Genomic DNA, 19244 nt, shown 5'->3' with positions numbered 1-19244 from the left:
TTCAATTGTAGAAGGAAAATAAATCCCAGATACCAGGGCCTCCGCTTAGGTTGCCAGGGGGCATGGCCTGCCTGCAAACCACCACAGGCCCCTCGCTCAGGCCACCCCATGTCCCAAGGGAACCCCACCCTGATCTGGGACACCCTTCAGGGCAAACCAGCTGGCCCCCACCCGTGCACCAGGCCTCTATCTTATCTAATAAAAGAGTAATATGCAGATTGATCATCACTGCAACGCACAATATAGCAGCCCCCATGTGGTCAAAGATCCTGCCCCCATGTGGACACAAGATGGCCACCACAAGATGGCCAGCAGGAGAGGGCAGTTGGGAGGCACCCGGCCTGCAAGGGAGGGCAGTTGTGAGGGACCAGGCCTGCAAGGGAGGGCAGTTGAGAGGGACCAGGCTTGCAAGGGAGGGCAGTTGGAGGTGATCAACCCTGCAGGAGAGGGCAGTTAGGGGTGACCAGGCTGGCAGAGGAGGGAAGTTGGGGGCAAACAGGCTGGCAGGGGAGCAATTAAGCATCAACCAGGCTGGCAGTGGAGTGGTTAGGGGGTGATCCTGGGATCGAGCCTAAACGGGCAGTCGGACATCCCTTGAGGGGTCCCAGATTGGAGAGGGTACAGGCTGGGTTGAGGGACAACCCCCCGCTGTGCACAAATTTCGTGCACCGGGCTTCTAGTTGAAATATAAATATGGGTATCTAAACATAATTTCAATCTCCTAGGACAGAAAGTTGAATGCTACCCAAATCATGCAATTATTTACAATATGGGGGAATACTAATTGATTTTTTACATATTTAGTATGGTTAATTCCACTAAGTATATTTGGAATTATAGAATGGGATTTCAAATGTAAATATGGTACAATAGTCAATTAAATACAATTTGTCATACACATATGACATTATTTCTTTTTTGTTATTCAGAGGCAAGTGTTAAATCCCAAATAACAGCATATTCAGAAAGATAATCTGGGGGACAAGAAACTTGATGCTAATCAGAAATTGTACATATTGAATGACCTAATGTTTTTCTTATGTATGAAAGAATGACTTTTACACAACCTGGAGGAATCTACCAAATAGGGATCTTAACCATGATAAATCTTGTCTGATTAAATTATGGTGTTCTTCCCCTCCTCCTCCCCTCCACAATACAGAAGGTTAGACAAAAGTAGTTCAAAAATTTCCACAATACTCTGTAGTTACACATATTTATCTACCCATGTTTTGAAAAATATTCATAACAACAAGAGGAAATATAATTCGTACAGCACATCTTGGCAATCTTACTAATGCAAGGTGATTCAAACATTGCATTTCTTTTCTTAACTGTTCCTAGGACTCATTTTTCATTTTTCCTAATTTAAAATTTTTCCACCCCTAGCAGTTCCAGCAGCTCTCATAAACATGTTTGTCAGCTAAGATTTCTCTTAAAATTTTCCCAAGAGCACATTACATGTACATTGCTTGTTTAAAGGGATGCTTCTGAATAAATTCAATGGAAGTTATTTGTACATATGTCTCAATTTTAAATACAAGCTATTCACAGATCATAACATATTAACATCAAACTGACTTTAAAAGCTGATTTGCAAGCTGTCCATGGATATAAAAGAATATAGCAAAACTGTTCAGGCCTATTCCATAACAAGTCAAAACTGATAAAAAATATATATGTACTTATGTTCACCTTCATTGTCCTTCAGGGTGAAGTTTGGATTTATAGACAGGTGTTCATCAAGAAAGAAGTTAAACCTTGGTCCGTTGGCAAAATCATCTTTATCAGTGGCACTGATGGTATGAATAACCTAAAGAGAAAAACAAACACCTAATAGTAAATTTAACTTGGCTTATTCTCTTGATTTTAATTATATTACAACATTTTCAGCTGTTAACACAAAAGGATTTTTAAAAGACCTCTTGTACCATCTTGAGTGCTTTCGCATTCTACTAGTAAAAGTACCAATTAACTTGTTCTTATCTGCATTGATTTCAGGAAACATATTATGGTACAATTTATAAGTATTCACATTTTATTTTCTAGCATGGCACAAACATTAGTTTTTGTTTTGTTTTTTTTCTTTATCACCCACAGTAACTTGGGGCCAATTAGTTTTAAGATTTTGTTTGAACATCTGTTTGGGGAGACATGAGGTATTGTTTGTAGAAATATAAATATCCCAGTGTTGATATACAATGGTCTTAGAGTATATGTTAGTCTCAACCAGTAAATGCAAAAGCAGGGGAGTTTTATTTTTGTTTTTATTATTTTTTTAATGTTTCAGGAAACCTTTTTGATCATGGTGCAGCTCCTGTATTTTAGGGATGAGGAACCTGAGGCCCTAAGGAGTGTGATGTGCCTGAAATCTGAATAGTAAAATAATGGCACAGGCAAAACCACATCACTCAGAGCTTCATGGAACAGTTTTCATCTCTAGTGAGAGAAAACAATTTCAAAATTTGGATTCCTTGCACATTAAGAAGCAGAGAATATTGGCATATGTAAATAACATATTCCAGATGGCCTAAAAACTGAATATAAATTTTAATAGCTATAGCCATTATTAGTATACTCTTAAAAAATAAATATCCAAACAAATTAGCAAGATAATATTTTCCTCTTTTAAAAATTAAAGGGATGCTTCTGAATAAATACAATGAACATTATTTGTGCACGCCTCAATTTTAAATATAAGCTATTCGCCTAATGCTTAGGTATCCTTTTTACAGCCTTTCCTATTTTTCACATGCAGGAAAAAGAAAAACAAAGAGAGAGAGTGAGAGAGAGAGAGAGAGAGAGAGAGAGAGAGAGAGAGCAAAAAGAGCCATAAAATATCATTTCCTGCATGTGAAATATTGTACATCCATTACAAAAATTGAGATTTCGAAGAATATTTTACTCAATACTACCTAAGTGAAATAACCACCAAATGTACCACAGTTAAAACTGAAATTCCTCTCCATGTACTAAGCCCATGATGTTGTCAGGGTGATGAGGAAGATAAAAGCACTGAGAAGTTGTGGTCAGTGAGAGTTGGACAAGACAAGCATGTGTTTTCATGAAGTGAAAGTGGAGAAAGTGCTTCAGGATTTAGAGTGATCCCTTTCCTCCATATATTCACATGGCCCACTCCTTTATGTTCTATCATTACTCAAAAAGTACTGTTTTAGCAAGAGATCTAGGTGAAAGCCCTTCCCCCTCTTCCCCCAAGAAGTCTTCATCCTGCTTTCACATATTTGTTCATTTTTGGTTTCCTTTTTATTTAAAGCACTGGTGCCCCAGTGCACAGATTCATGCACACTGAAAGGAAATTAATTAGAAGGTGGCCAGTGGGGTGGGACTGGGCAAGACAAGCCAGGCACACCCTGGAGCCAACCTCCCGTGGTCCCTCCCTGGCCAGCCACACCTGGGGCAGCGCCAGGGCTCGAAGGGCTTCTATCGAGTGAGCAGGGTCCCTCCGGCAGGTGGGGTCCCTCAGGCTGGCCTGTGGGGATCAGGCCAAAACCAGCTGACATCCCCCGAGAGGTCTCGGGTTGTAAGAAGGTAGTTCTTGGGTGATGCACCCCGGAATGGGGCTCCCTCCTCTCTGTTTCTGGGGTGCTTCACCTGAGAACTGCCACTGCCATCACTGCAGCTCTGTAGCTCCTGCATTGAGCGTCTGCCCACTGGTGGTCATTGCATGTCATAGCTACTGGTTGGATGGTCAGATGGTCGCTTAGCCTTTTATATATATAGATAGCTAGTCTCTGTTTAGATAGTTTTCCTCCTTGTTATTGTCTCTTAGCTATGATTATAGACTAATGATGAATAATCAGAGTCTAAAAATATTTTTCTCAAGTATATGTACTCTCTATGGAGAGTACAGTGTGTGCATATGTCTAACATACCTACATTCTCTACATGTCAGCTACTTACTGAAAAACAAATAAAAAAGACAAATTTCAAGGTTGTGTTCAGGGTTAAATAAAATAAATATGCTTTTCTTTTGGAAAATAAATGTCCTCTTACCCCTAGTCTTCATTCATTGTGATTTTCCAATTAGCAATTTTATTTTGGCAATGATCCCTTATAACATACTGCCACATTTAAAAGTTCACTTCTTATCCTAGAAAGTAATTTTGGAGGGATTGGTGGAGAACAAGTAATTTAAATCAAAGACTATTTTTATTCTTGTTATTACTTCTTTGGGGCAATTATATTCTTCTCATTTCAAAATTAGTTTATATGTTATTTTAAATTTTCTTAATATTTTTACAAACAGGAGCTTATTCTTTTTATAAAACTCTGATATAATTCATATTATGTTGTATTTCCTGTTTCCTGTTACCTTTAGTAAAATATATCTCCATGTTTATAAAGGTAATTTCAAATCTGAATTCATTTGGCAAATATGTCTTGGTGAGAGGATTTTTGGTCCCATCTACATAGAAAATGATGAGGTGATTATCACGACTTTTATTTCAGAGTGAACCATTCATCTTGAACTGTTGTAGAATTGTGAGTCATGCATCTATACTTAAATTTTTTCATAAAATTTCTGAGAAATGCTTCCAAAAACCTAGAATGTTGTTCCATTTTTGTCCAGAAGTCAGATATTTTTTGGATATGAGATGGGATATTTCAATTTTTCTGTTTTACTAATCACCTTTTCTCTTTCATTAGCAAATAGGATTTCCATGTATTGTCTCCTCAGACTTTTACTAGGAGACATACTTAAGAAATTAATGTTTATAATTTCCAGAAGATTTAAACTTCTGGTAGATAGACCTATAATTGACATGTTTTTGTCATCAGTATTTTCTATACTACCAGAGTTATGATTTATATACACTGATTTATAGAAATACAGTCACAGATTTAATCAACCAAAGGAGAAACAAATAAAAAATAGAGTTGGTATTTATAAGTAATTACTAGAATAATTCTTTATAATGCCCATGAGTAAATATTTACTTTTGACAAAAACTAATTAGAATGAATTTTGATTTCTTTTATCAAATAAATATATCCTCTTGTTTAAATGTGTTTTCCAAAGACTATTATTTCTGGAGAACATTTTAGGAAAAAAAATACAGTGTCAAAAATTTATAAAAATAACTATCTTCTATTAGGCAAATAATCTAGCCCTAACTAAACATTTATGTTAAAAAGAGCACTCTATGCCTGACAGTTGTGGCTCAGTGGTTGAACATTGTCCCATGAACCAAAAGGTCGCTGGTTGGATTCCAGGTCAGAGCCCAAGCCTGGGTTTGGGGCTCAATCCCCAGTAGGAGGCATGCAGGAGACAGCCAATTACTGTTTCTCTCTCATCGATGTTTCTTCCTCTCTTTCTAAAGTCAATATATATATATATATATATATATATATATATATATATATATATACACACACATATATATATATGTTTTTTTTTAAAGAGCATTCTATGGAAAACATTGCATGTTCTTTAAATTAATCAACAAGTTTGCTTTATTTTTTTTTTCTTTATTGATTAAGGTATTACATATGTGTCCTTATCCTCCCATTGACCCCCCCCACTCATGCCCTCACCCCCCTGGTGTCTGTGGGATTATGAATATATTTGCTAATATAATTATAATGACTTTTGTTAGTTAAATGAGCTTGATCCTTGACACAGTGTAAAATCTCTACTGATCTAACTTTACTTTTTTTCATGCAAAGTTGTATTGTTAATTGGATGCAATGAGGCAGAGACTTGTGTTAGGTAATAAAATATTTGATTTTATACTAGAGGCCCGGTGCATAAAATTTGTGCATGGGGGGGTCCCCTCAGCCCAGCCTGCACCCTCTCCAATCCGGGACACCTCGGAGGATGTCCGACTGCCGGTTTAGGCCCGATCCCTAGGGATCGGGCCTAAACCGGCAGTCAGACATCCCTCTCACAATCCTGGACCACTGGCTCTGAATCGCTCACCTGCCTGCCTGCCTAGTCGCCCCTAAAAGCCCTCCCACTGCCAGCCAGGTCACCCCCAACTGCCCCCTCCCTGCCGGCCTGGTTGCTCCTAACTGCTCCCCCCGCCCCCGGCCAACCTGGTCATCTCCAACTGCCCCCCTGCCGGCCTAGTCGCCCCTCACTGCCCCCCTGCCAGCCTAGTTGCCCCACACAGCCTGCTGTTCAGTTATTTGGTCATCCCTCACTAACCCCCCTGCTGGCCTGGTCACCCCATGCAGACTGTTTGTTCAGTCGTTTGGTCATCCCTCACTAACCCCCCTGCTGGCTTGGTTGTAGGCAGCCATCTTGTGAGGGTGTGAGGGTTAATTTGGATAGTTTATTTCCTAAGTTTAATTACAATGGAACACACACACACACACACACACACACACACACACACACACACGAGAGAGAGAGAGAGAGAGAGAGAGAGAGAGAGAGAGAGAGAGAGAGAGAGATTAAAAGCATTGTTAAAACCTCATCATTTCTTTGTACTAGTATCACACAATGGTTACTCATGCCACTCCCTTGGGCCCTCCAAAATGGAAAAATCAGTCCATTCCCCCAATCCAGTCTCAAAGCTTCATTAGCACAGAAAAGTTCACAGTCTCATTCTCATTTACTATGGGGCTACACACAAAGCATTCAATATAATTGTATTGGCATGATGAGTGCATGCACAGATGAGTTAGTTTTTAAATTACAGTTGGGATTTGGAGAAAATTTATTTCCTATGATTCTAAAAAAATCTATCTGGTACTTAAAATAAAGCTTTGTAAAATTATTTTCACTGGGCACAAAAATAGCATTTTAAGACTTGGAGTGGTGAACACACAATACAATATACAGATGATGTATTATATAATTTTACTCCTGAAACCTATAGCCTTTTATTAATAAACAAATTCAATAAAATGAAAAAAAGAATAATAGAAATAGACCTGCTTTTCCTTTTTTCCATTCAAATGACAGGAAGAGAACAATTAACTTACCTGGCCAGGCTTAGAATTTTCACAGACAACAATATCATATTCCCTGGCAAGTTCAGGTGGATTGTCATTAACATCCAGAACTCTAATACCCACTGTGACATGGCTCAGCAAACCAGGATTGTCTGCAAAACACACAGGGATGTATTTAGAATTTCCATGCACACTTTAGAGCTTTGGTTTTAAACAAATCTCCTTAATAGTGTAGCTTGTCACTAGCTCCATATGCTACAGCAGGACTCTTGGCAAAAGACAACTTTATGATGGCACTCCTTGCTAAACTCATTAACTTACAGGAAAATGAAAAATGAACACCAAGGCATGCCATGAATGCTAAAATGGTATTTTTGTCATATCAAGGAAATTACATGTTATTCAGAACTGGAGTGGGAGAAAGTTGTCAGAATTCATTGTATGCTGTCAGAGTCTAAGGGATGAACAATCAGTTTCATCATTAAACTAAGAAAAGCACAGCAGTTGGTAAAAAAAAAAAAAGTCACACGATCTTTAAAAAGTTCAAGGTTTCAAATCTAAATAAACTTGGAGAAAATAGAAAGTAAAGTCCTTTACACAAAGAATCATTCCCTTCTTATGGGAGAATATACACACAGTGTGTGATGTCAAGTTCCACTTGGGGAAAATAAAGATAAATTTAAATAGAACTTAGTGTGAATTCTCATAGAACTCTGGTAGATAACAAAATATTATAGTTAATACAAAGATTATCCAGACATGAAGGAAGAAGCATAAAAAAAGATACTTGCTTTACCATTTATCAAGCCTTATTATACAGAATTAGAACGTAAGACAATGTGATAGTGTCAAAAGTATAGACAAACAGAAACAGAAAAGAACCAACCACAGATCCATTATATATGAACAATTAATTTATGGTAAGGATGCTATTGCAGATTGGTGGGTAAAGTAGGATTGATCAAGAAATGGTTGCAACCTGGCTGGTATGGCTCAGTGGTTGAATGTCAACCTATGAACCTGGAGGCGACGGTTCAATTCCCAGTCAGGACATATGCCAGGGTTACAGGCTGGATCCCCATTAGGGGGTGTGCAGGAGGCAGGCAATCAATGATTTTCAACATTGATATTTCTATCTCTATCCCTCTCCCTTCCTCTCTGAATCAATAAAAATATTTTTTAAAAAGAAATGGTTTCAGTAAAATTTGTTATCTATATCATTATTGTTATAAGAAGGGCCACAATTACACTATACACAAAAATATATTTAAAATAATTAAGAACATAAATGGGTAAAATAAAACTATATCTAATTTGGGAAAATATCAGTATGTAATATATCCTATCTAATAAAATGATAATATGCAAATTAACCGTCGCTCCATCACAAAGATGGCGGCACCCATAGCCACAAGATGGCAGCACACAGTCCCCTCAGCCCCTCCGGAGTCCCCTAGTCCTGGGAGGGGTGGCTGCTGAGAGCGGGCAGTGTGAGCGGCCTGGTGGAATGCTTGCTTCGTCGCCGTGGTGACAAGGCAAGTGTCCCGCTCCGGCAGTGGAGGGCCTCTGGGGGTCAGGGGGGCTGGCCCGCAGCCAATGCGGCTGAGTGCAAACCCGGAGAGAGGACGGCGGGCCCGCCTCCCACAGAATCAGCGTTGGTCCCTCCAGGCTCCTATGGGCACCGCTGGCTTGCTTCCGCCTCCCACGGAAGCCGCACGGAAGCAGCGTGGCTCCCGGCGGGCTCCCGGTGGCGCGCTGTGGTTCCCGCTGGCTCCTGCAGAAGCAGCGGGCGGCCTACTGAGCACAATATTGCGCGACGGGCTACTAGTTTAGTAAATAAAACTTTCAGAACACAAAGTGCCCCAATCACAAAGAAAGCTCTGATAAAACTGATTACATTCAAATGTGACTTTTTTTTAGTTCTTCCAAATATACCACAAAGAGGAAGAAATTTCACAAAATGAGTGAATATATTTGCTGACAATGGATTTTCTATAATATATAACACAATGTATTAAATCAATAAGAAAAAAAGAGCCAGCACAATATAAAAATTGGTAAACTAATGACAAAAATTTAACAGAATAGGTAATATAAGTGCCAAATAAACACATAAAATACTTTCAACATTAAAGAAAGTTAATTAAAATAAGTTACCATTTAACACCAACCAGACTGATATAATATTAAGGAATTTGACAATATTTTTCCAAATGCTGAAATGGATATAAACCAATGGGAATGTTTATAAATTAAAGTAACCCTCATTGAAATCCTTTGTTAAAAATAAGTTAATACAGCGTGTCCCCCAAAAAATGTACACACAATTTTTTCTGATAGTTCAATTGATGTTTCTTTCTTTTCAGATTTAACCCATTGAAATTACTAATTATTGAAATGTGCATACATTTTTGGGGCACCCTGTATGTTAAGTAACTTGCCCAAGTTCCAAATGCTTGTTATAAAGAGAAACAGAATTTAAATAGAGACAGTCTTACTTCAGATATAGTGTCCTTGAATATTATGCATCATTGTCTAATAAAATAATGAAAGGATGGTAATGATAATAAAAGAATTATTAATGAGCTATAAATCAACAGCCTTTATGAACATAGAAGTAAAACTGGAGAAGTATATATAATGAAAACAATACAAAAGCCAGAACAGTCTATATTCATTTTAAAAAATCTCTAAAATGTGCTCAGATTCATACATAAGACCTAAAGCAAAAACAAGACATTTCTCACCTTTACTCCTTGTTTGGCAGGATATATGTGTAAAACTTGGTTCACCCATTATGAGTGTCATACTTTGTGACCTTAATTTATTTGTGAGTATTTAATCTTATTAAACGCGACTGCATTGGCATTACTTATGATTTAAAAGAAACATTCTGGCCGTTCTCCGGGTGATAGGTTAAAGGAGGATATTTAGGAAGCTACAGGGAATACTTGGTGGAGGTGGTGCTTGTTTGGACAGTGGTTGGAGTGATGGAAATAGTATAAAGTGGTTGATTTATGAATATTTTTTTAAAGCATAGCTGACAGAGGTTTCTGAAAAATTGGATGTGGAACAAAAGAAAAAGTGGAGCTGAATATGACTCTGAGTGATTTCCGTGAGGAATTTGAAGGCTGTAGCCATCATTGCTAACATGGATAAGACCTCTGGAGGAGCAGATTTAGAGAAAAATTGGATTTGGGGGAGGAAAAAATGTACTTGTGTGATTGTCATAATTAGCTAGCTAATATTAAAAAATAGGAAAAGAGAGCAAAGGAGAGGGCAGACGTTATAAGCCTGGTCATCTGGGCAACTTCACCAGGAAGCTGCAAGTCCATGCTCCCCAGGGAGCCACCAGGCCATTCCCTGCAGATCCCTGGGGAGAAAGAATCAAACAAAGGGAAGATGTGCCCATGCACAGTGACATCGGGGTGACCTCGGGAAGATGCTTGGCTGTCAGTCTAACCTGGGAACAAAGATAACTGTCGAGGTGGGCAGAGCCACTGGTCCCACCAAATCCGGAAGGGTTCATTGGTTAAGCTCCTGGTTCTAACTCCAGACAAAGAGTTCTCTGTTCCTGCCTCTTCCTCTGCTCCTGCTCCCTAGCACTCTCTTGCTCCGTGACTGGCACTTGCCCATGTGCTAGCCTGTCAAGTGGCCGTGGCAGCTGCAGGACCCATGGCCATACAGACCTCACATACAATGGACTACAGCTGGGAATACAAGTTACGTTACACAGATGCTAGAGAATCTGGAGAATAATGTGTTCTTAAATCAAAGAAAGAACCTCTTTCTTGAAGGAGTTGTCAGTTTTGCTAAATGCTGTTGCTTTGTTGAGCAAACGGTGAAATTAAAGTTAGACTTTAGATTTTACAATATGGAGGACAAAAGTAATTTTGGCAAAGCAATGAGCACAAGATTGCTTTTACCGTGGATTTTAAAGAGCATGGTGATAGAGGGTGCAGACTGTGAATACAGTCATGCACTACATGGCAACGTTTTGTTCAAAGAGGAATGCATATGTGATAGCGATTCCATTAAGTTCATTATGGGGCTGAAAATGTCCTGTTGCCTAGTGACTTCATAGTTGCCCTAATGGAGCACAATGTATAACACAAATACCACTGTGTTACAATTGCCTACAGCATTCAGTACACTAAAATGCTGTACAGATTTGTAGCCCAGGGGCTGTAGTGGAACACAATTTTTCACCTGAAAGTATGTCTATTTGGCATAAAAACATATTTTGGTGGGTAAATTTTAAGGACTAGCAGACATGGGAGAAGATCTAAAAACCAATTAGATGTTACCTTTTTTAAAAGACATTAACACATGTAAGGGGAATCTCCATTTGCATGAGTATCTCCCTTGCTATACCCGGAGGAGCTGATGGGGATTAGGACCTTATCTCTAGGGACCCTTAATGGAAGCTGAAGACAGCTACTGAAATCTGCATCAGTCTTACCCTCCTTTACTGTGCTTCTCCTTGTAACCTCCCCAAACTGACTCCTACCAACCCAACATCTTTTGTCTTTAGCTGCAGCCTGGCTTCCATCATTTTTGTGAGGTACTCAGTTTTCCTGGCTATGTTCTCTTCCTTGTAGACAGGAGGTAGACGTGCTATTAAACATCTGTTTGCTTTTCTCCTATTAATCTTTTATTAGAAGGATGTCCAAGCCAAGAACATAGAAGTGTAAAGAGAAAAAAAATATTTTTCCTCTACTACAGAGCAAATGGCTATACCATATAGCATAGGTTGTGTAGCAGCCTATACCATCCAGATTTATGTACCTGCACTCTATGATGTTCACACAAAGACAAAATTGCCTAAGGACACATGTATCAGAATTTATCCCTATCATTAAGCTGTACGTGACTGCATACTAGTAAGTAACTCCTCCAAGGGGTTTTTGGTAGAGGGAATACAGTAATGGAGTTGTATCAGGAGGGAAACACTGAAGGTAGGTGTTCAAGTTTTGTTTGTGAGAGTTCATTGTCTTTTCAGATAGGAATTAAAGCCTATTTATGAGGGCAGAGCATTGTGTATCAGACAGGGAAAATGCAAGTGCAGAGAAGAGGAAAACGATTGACAGTGCAATGTCCCTGGGTGAGCAAGTGAGGACGCAGGACATGCCTAGAGAGGGGGTCACACACATGGGGTGGAGAATTGACCCGCGGGAACCTGAAGGAAGACAGATCTGTGCAGATGAAAGCACACTGTGCTAAGTGGGCTGATAGATGTGATTGCAAAAGACTGTGGAAACCCTTTTCTGATTTTTCTAATTTTATGTCTTTAGAGAAGCAAGCTTATTTTTTGCATATCAGGAACAAAGTATGTTGAAAGAGGTATTGAAAATTTAAGGAGAAAGGAAAACTATAAAATAAATATCTATCAGTGCTATACATATTTGCTTCAGTCATTCAAGTTTTTATCTTTAATACACACTTTTGCTCTAATTCTTCCAGCATTTTAAAAAATATTGTTTATGTTTTTATGTATTTCAGGGAGAGGAAGAGAAAGGGAGAGAGAGATAGAAACATCAATGATGAGAGAGAATCATCTATTGGTTGCCTCCTGCACAACTCAATCAGTAATTGAGCCCACAACCTGGGTATGGGTTCTGACCGAGAATATAACCTTAACCTCCTAGTTTAAGAGACGAAGCTCAACCACTGAGCAACACCGGCCGAATTCTTCCAGAATTTTATACTGAGATTGGCATAGTGCAATTAGTAAGCCCTTAAATGCATCAACATATCTATAATAATAAAAGCATTATATGCTAATTAGATCGGACTGCTGAACAACCTTCCAGACCGCCTTCCAGAGGAAGCCGGGGCTGGGAGGGCTGAGCCCCTTGCATGAATAAAAATGCATCAGGCCTCTAGTTATGTAAATAACTAAATAACAAAAAATAGAATGAGTAAGTATGATAATTGCCTCACCAAACTTCTTCCATGTGTAGAACCCTCGAAGTTTGAATGCAATTGAGGGCAAGTGAAGATAAAATATGGGCCTTGATTATCTTGAGCAAATGTGATGAACACATACCTTTTGCCATAGTATTTAATCCAATTATATGCACATTTCATGAATAAAATGCAACTTTTAAAAACAGTGAATGAAAATTTAAAAATGACCTAATTGGATTAACATTTTAAATGGTTATTCAAAATGACAATTTCTCTCACCTTGGTTATGAATGAGTTTACCCTGATTTAAGGTGGCATTCATCCTGTTAATATATACAAGTTAATGCAGTGTTTGTTGCTTGTTTATATAATATAGTGACTCTAAGGCAAAAGATGAGATAAAAATAAATGTGTAAAAGGAAATATCACAGAGAAATGAAAATAGAGACCTGATCAAAGTACAGTAAGTCTAAATCTTAACTCACATGTGAGCTTTATTGTTTGTTACATGGGCCAATCAATTTCTTTTACCTTAGAACAAATTGAATTGTTTTTGGATATTTCCTAGTAACCTGTTATATGAAAATAGATAACTAATATACTGAGGCATCCATGTATAGACAGATATGTCAGAAAAGGACTTTAATATTTTTGATCATGCTTAAAGCAATACCAATTTCTTTGTGTGCTAAGGAAAAAGTGCCCATAAGAAATTCTTTTCTTGCTAAGGGAAATTGCAAATATGAACAAGTTTGTGAAAGTTAAATTTCATATAACAAAATCAACACACTGACAATAGCATGCATATGGGCAGAGAGTATATGGGAAATTCTGTACCTTCCTCTCAACTGTGCTGTGAACCTAAACGGTTCTAACGTATAATGGCTTTCAAAAATTCAAACTGAAAAAAAAGTATCAAGTGCATTTCCACAACAGAATAAACTAGAAAAGACACTGATAGTGTGGCTGGTGTGGGGTTAACATTTACAAACAATTGTACATGAAAGAGCCTCCAATATTTAATAGGCGCTCAGGCTAAGTAATCAGGGAATCATTGTGCAGTTTTCTAAACAGTCTCGCCATACAGCTATACAATCTTATCTAGTGCTCATTCTACATACATGTTTATGATTAGGATTAAATTACATTTTAGTATTGCTCATTGGGTTGTCTTTAAAGCATTTTTATTAGCATCTATAAAATTCAGGTTACTGCAATTTACTATATTCTTTTACTAAGTAGATATGTATGAACTCATTTCCCATTTAAAGTACTGGCAAATATTTTTTTTTTTAAAATAAGTATATATTTTAGACATTAATGCAGTGAAAATGGGCCTCTCCTTTGGTAATTATTGCACATAATACAATTTTCATGATATATATGAACTCACGTATAGGCATAAATTAGTTTCTACTTGATGCAAATATTATTTGGACTGAGGTAAGATTTAGAGCAACCTACAGTATGGTTTTTGATCAAAAGATCACTAGAATTGGACTTGATTTTATTATAAAACTAGGGGCCCAGTGTATGAAATTCGTGCACTGGGAGCAGGGGGGTCCCTCAGCCCAGCCTGCCTCCTCTCACATACTGGGAGCCCTCAGGGGATGTTGTGGGGAGCAGGCCTAAGCCGCAGTCTGGCCTCCCTCTGCGGGAGGTGACCAGGCTGATCAGGGGAAGGTGCCAGCCCCATCACCCCGCTGCTGCAGCCACTGTCAGTCACTGCAGCCACCAAGGTGTTTTTACCAACACAGACTCCAGTCCCTTCACCATGAAAACTTTCTTTAGGCATTTTCAAGATGTGTCTTTCATAGGAGATGACATTTCTTTCTTTTTTTTATCCTCACCTGAGGATATGTTTCCATTGATTTTTAAAGTGTGGAAGAGAGAGGGAGAGACAGAGAGCAACATCAAAGTGAGAGGAACACTTTGATTGGTTGCCTCTTGCATGAGCCCTGATCTGGGCCCCGGCCAGGGAGGAACCTGCAAGCTATGTACATGCCCTTGATCAGAATTGAACCCAGACCCTGTGGTCGGCAGGCCGAGGCATTATCCACAGAGCCAAACTGGCTAGGGTAGGATATGACATTTCTTGGCCCTCCAGCAGCGGACCTTCATTTTTTTCTCCAGGAGTGTGGTGGAAAAACCCTAGATCACCTTTTTGGATTCTTATTACCCAAGTACTAAGAATATTACCAGTGGCATACAGGGAGCTTAGCCAATGTGCAGTCAGAAAAGGTGTTTCCTCTGTAGTTCACACCAGTCGCCGGCTTGGCCCCTGCCCAGGCCTAAAGCCTCTGGATGAGGCTTTAGGCCTGGGCAGGGGCCCCCTCTGCTCTGATCCCCGGCTCGGCCCTGCCCAGGGGCCCACGAGGGGCTTACCTCAGAATGACCTGGGTGCCAAGGATGTTCCTGGAACCCAGGCGCTGGGCACCTATGTATGCAAATTAACCACCATCTTTGTTGGATTAATTTGCATACTCACTCTGATTGGCTGTGGGTGTAGCGGAGGTACGGTCAATTTACATGTTTGTCTATTATTAGGTAAGACAAGTTCCTATTGTTTCTGACAAACACAGTCATCATTTTCAACAATTTGCCCCTTCCATATTCTATACATGGAGCCTGTTTCAAAAGAACTTCAGAATCTTTTCTGGATCTTTACAATATTCTCATCACCTCTTTCTGGATTCATCCATTTATTCCTTTATTTTATCAACTAATTTTTAATGAGCCCTTAGCATTTAACAGTCATTAAATTTTCCTCAGGTGACAAAGAACATGAAATTCTACACCTATTGTGATTATTTTGAAAAAGAAAATTAAATAAAATGATGACAAATGAACTCATTTATAACACTCATTTAAAAGTAATTAGTGGCCCTGACCAGTTTGGCTCAGTGGATAGAGTGTCAGCCTGCAGACTCAGGGGACACAGGTTCAGTTCCAGTCAAAGGCATGTACCTTAGTTGTGGGCACATCCCCAGTAGGGGGTGTGCAGGAGGCAGCTGATTGATGTTTTTCTCTCATCAGTGTTTCTGACTCTCTCTCCCTCTCCCTTCCTCTCTATAAAAAAAATCAATAAAATATATATTTAAAAAAATGAAAGTAATTAGTGAATGCTTATTTTCAAAGAGAATATGATGTTGAAAAAATTCTAAATGGAAGCTACTTGAGCAAATGTTATAGATCACAAAAGGTAGAATATTCATAAAAGGTAGAATAAAAAGTCTAACATAGTATACTTATTGATTTGTTTCAAAGGACATTATAAAATTGCATAAACTGCAAAGAGCAATAACCCACACCCACTAGGATGATTATAACAAAAAAGATACATAATAAAAAATATTGGTAACAATATAGATGAATTGAACTCCTATACTGCTGATGGGAATGTAAAATGTGACCACTTTGAAAAACAGACTGGCAGTTAAGTACTTCTGATGGTTAAATATAATATTCATATCTCACTCCCAGATATATACCCAGAATAATTTAAGACATGACTACACACAAACTTTCTCATTAATAGTCAAAACATTATTCATATTGGACAAAAAGTGGAAACAACCCAAATGTCTACCAAGTAATGAATCCTATATAATAAAAGCCTAATATGGTAAGTGTCCAGTCATCCGGTCAACCTCCCGTGTCCCTCCCCAGCCCCAATCATGCACCGGTGGGGTCCCTTGGCCTGGCCTGCACCCTCTTGCAATCCGGGACCCCTCGGGGGATGTTGAAGAGCTGGTTTCGGCCAGATCCCACAGGCCAGGCCAAGGGACCCCACCGGTGCATGATTGGGGCTGGGGAGGGACACGGGAGGTTGTCCCCCAATTCATGCACGACACTGGTGTATGAATTCGTGCACTGGGCCTCTAGTGGATAAATAAAATGTGGTATACCTATATAATGGGATGTTTTTTTTTAGCAATAAAAAAGAATGAATTAATGACATGCCATGATGTGGATGAACTTTGAAAACATTATGCTAAGAGAAGTAAGCCAGTAATAAAGGACTACCGATTATATGATTCTTTTATATGAAGTGCCAATAATAAGTAAATGTATTGCTATAGACTGAATGTTTACATCCCTGCAAAATTCATATGTTGAAACCCAACCACCAATTGATGGTATTAGGAAGTGGGGTCTTGGAAAGTGATTAGGTAATAAGGATGGAGGCCTCATCATTAAGATTAGTGTTCTTATAGTAGAGACCTCTAAGAACTTCCTTGCCCTTCTTCCTTTTGGGGACACCACTAGACGGCAGCCATGGATGAAACAGGAAGCTGGTCCACACCAGACACTGAATGTGCCAGCATCTTGATCTTGGCCTTCCCAGCCTCCAGAACTATGAGAAATAAGTTTATCATTTAAAGCACCTAGCAGCCTGAACAGACTAAAACAACTAGAGCAGTGGTTTTCAACCAGTGTGCCACAAGAATTTTTAAAACATACACTACCTGATTATTTAGTCAGGGGCACTGACCTCTTTTCCCTTAGATTGTCAAATTACACCAGCCAACACAACAATTGTCATCCCGTGTGAGTGAATAAAAATTATACCCTTTTTTGTCAGATCAGCATAAAATATAATATAGTTTTGGTGTGCTACAGAATTTTAATCATTAGTTTATGTGTGCCATGAGACAAAAAGGTTGAAAATCACTGATTTAGAGAAATAGAATCTAGATTAGTGGCTTCCTAGAACGGGGCACATGGAGGAGGCGTAACCTCTGAGGGCAAAGAAAAAGAGCATAATTTCATGTTCTATAGCACTATTTTTTAATGTGAAGTTGCTTATATGTGTGTGTGTGTGTGTGTGTGTGTGTGTGTGTGTGTGTATGTGTGTACATTGAAATCTTTTCTAAATGCGTACATAATTTCTGCAAACATAAATTCTAGACCTGGGGTAATTTAGACTTTGGTTTATCACTTAATATGTAAAGAAATAATTCATTATTATGATAGATCCATTTTCTTAGTTTTATTCTAATTTCATTTGAACACAGTCATATACAACTTTTTAAACTCACAAATAATTATTGACATTGATGCTTGTGTTTTTCTGAACTTAGGTATTAACCATAGTGCATTATTCTGTATCTCCTATATTTCTCTCAAAGAGTGCATAGTTCTGCCTATTGAAATTCCAGGTTATTACTTTACAATAAGTTTTCTAAATGGTAATTGAAGCTTGAGGAGGGGTGTTATATTGATGAAATTATTCAAGAACAATGATCAATTTTCATTTCTTTTTCTTCTAAACTTAAATGTGTGAAGAACCATTCTTCTAGCCCCTTGATGACTTACTTATAAGTATGATATAAGAATAGTTAGAAGGAGAACCAAATGCTTTGACTCAGGCATGAGTACTAAGTGCCCATGATGCAATTTTTCACCACTATGCCAGGATTAAGGTAAAGGAGAACGGATATGATGTATTCACTGTGTCTGACAATGAGTAAAATTGTATCTAATACATTCTGTGCACTCTCTTAGATCCTGGCATCAAAAATAAAAATGGTAAGAGACCTGCTTATGAGAAAATCTCAGTATAAATCTTCCTGTACAGTGACATATTTTCCTATAGTACATAAAGTCAAGTCATTTACCATTTTCTGAAGCAGCAACTGTGATGTTGTACCATGGAGTTTCTTCTCTATCAAGAACCTTTGTAGTCTTAATAGATCCAGTATTGGCATCAATATTGAAAAATCTGTCATCTTCAGCATTGTAGTCAATGAAGTATCTAGATAAAAAAATAGATAAGTATTTTTACTTGTTGTTATAATAAAAAATATAAAACTGAAGCAAGTGAGATACTCAAACATTTAAATATATATATATATATATATATATATATATATATATATATATATATATATAACTTTTATGTCTGGCTCTTAAGATTGGATTGGCAACTTTATATTTGCATAGGGTGACATCAATTATTTTTAATCTCAGTTTGTCTTTAATGCTATGCTTAGTTTAATTACTAATTAAAAAACACCTACCAAATTCCATGAATAGAATAGTAGACAGTAGAAATGCAATAGTTAATAAAGGAGAGAAAAAAATCACCTCTGGGAAGTCAATAGTATATTGGAAGAAGAAAATCAAATGCATAATAAAATTTCTCGTTGCTACATATACAAACATTTTAGGATAGAAGGAGATGTCAGAGACTAATTTATATTAGAGTTTCATTGTAGCTGAGGTGTGATCATAAAAATAAAATGAAAAAAAAATTCATTATCATCGTATGTCCATCCTCTAGCACCTTTTTTAAGTCAACAAATGAGAAATGAAATAAATGGAAGGTGGGTTGCATTACTGACCACAACTCTTCCTTCTCCAATTCATGTATTTTGCAGGGCTCTTTCACAGTAGGAGTGGCCTCCAGC

General features: G+C 38.2%; 1 protein-coding gene across 1 annotated transcript in view; it reads right to left on the bottom strand.

Moving 5' to 3' along the window:
• The window catches only part of CDH18 (cadherin 18), a 212716-nt gene that overhangs the window by 22141 nt on the left and 171331 nt on the right, over positions 1 to 19244 (bottom strand). Inside the window, exons 7-9 of the mRNA XM_079759562.1 lie at positions 18453 to 18589; positions 6952 to 7073; positions 1696 to 1813 (exon numbers count right to left, since the gene is read on the bottom strand). Coding sequence (XP_079615688.1) covers positions 1696 to 1813; positions 6952 to 7073; positions 18453 to 18589 — 377 coding nt within the window. The remainder of the gene's footprint in view (positions 1 to 1695; positions 1814 to 6951; positions 7074 to 18452; positions 18590 to 19244) is intronic.

The sequence above is a fragment of the Cnephaeus nilssonii genome (genome assembly GCF_951640355.1).
Source record: "Cnephaeus nilssonii genome assembly, chromosome: 2".
Classification (NCBI taxonomy): domain Eukaryota; kingdom Metazoa; phylum Chordata; class Mammalia; order Chiroptera; family Vespertilionidae; genus Cnephaeus; species Cnephaeus nilssonii.
The sequence above is the reverse complement of the archived record's forward strand: the minus strand, read 5'-3'. Positions and strand labels throughout refer to the sequence as shown.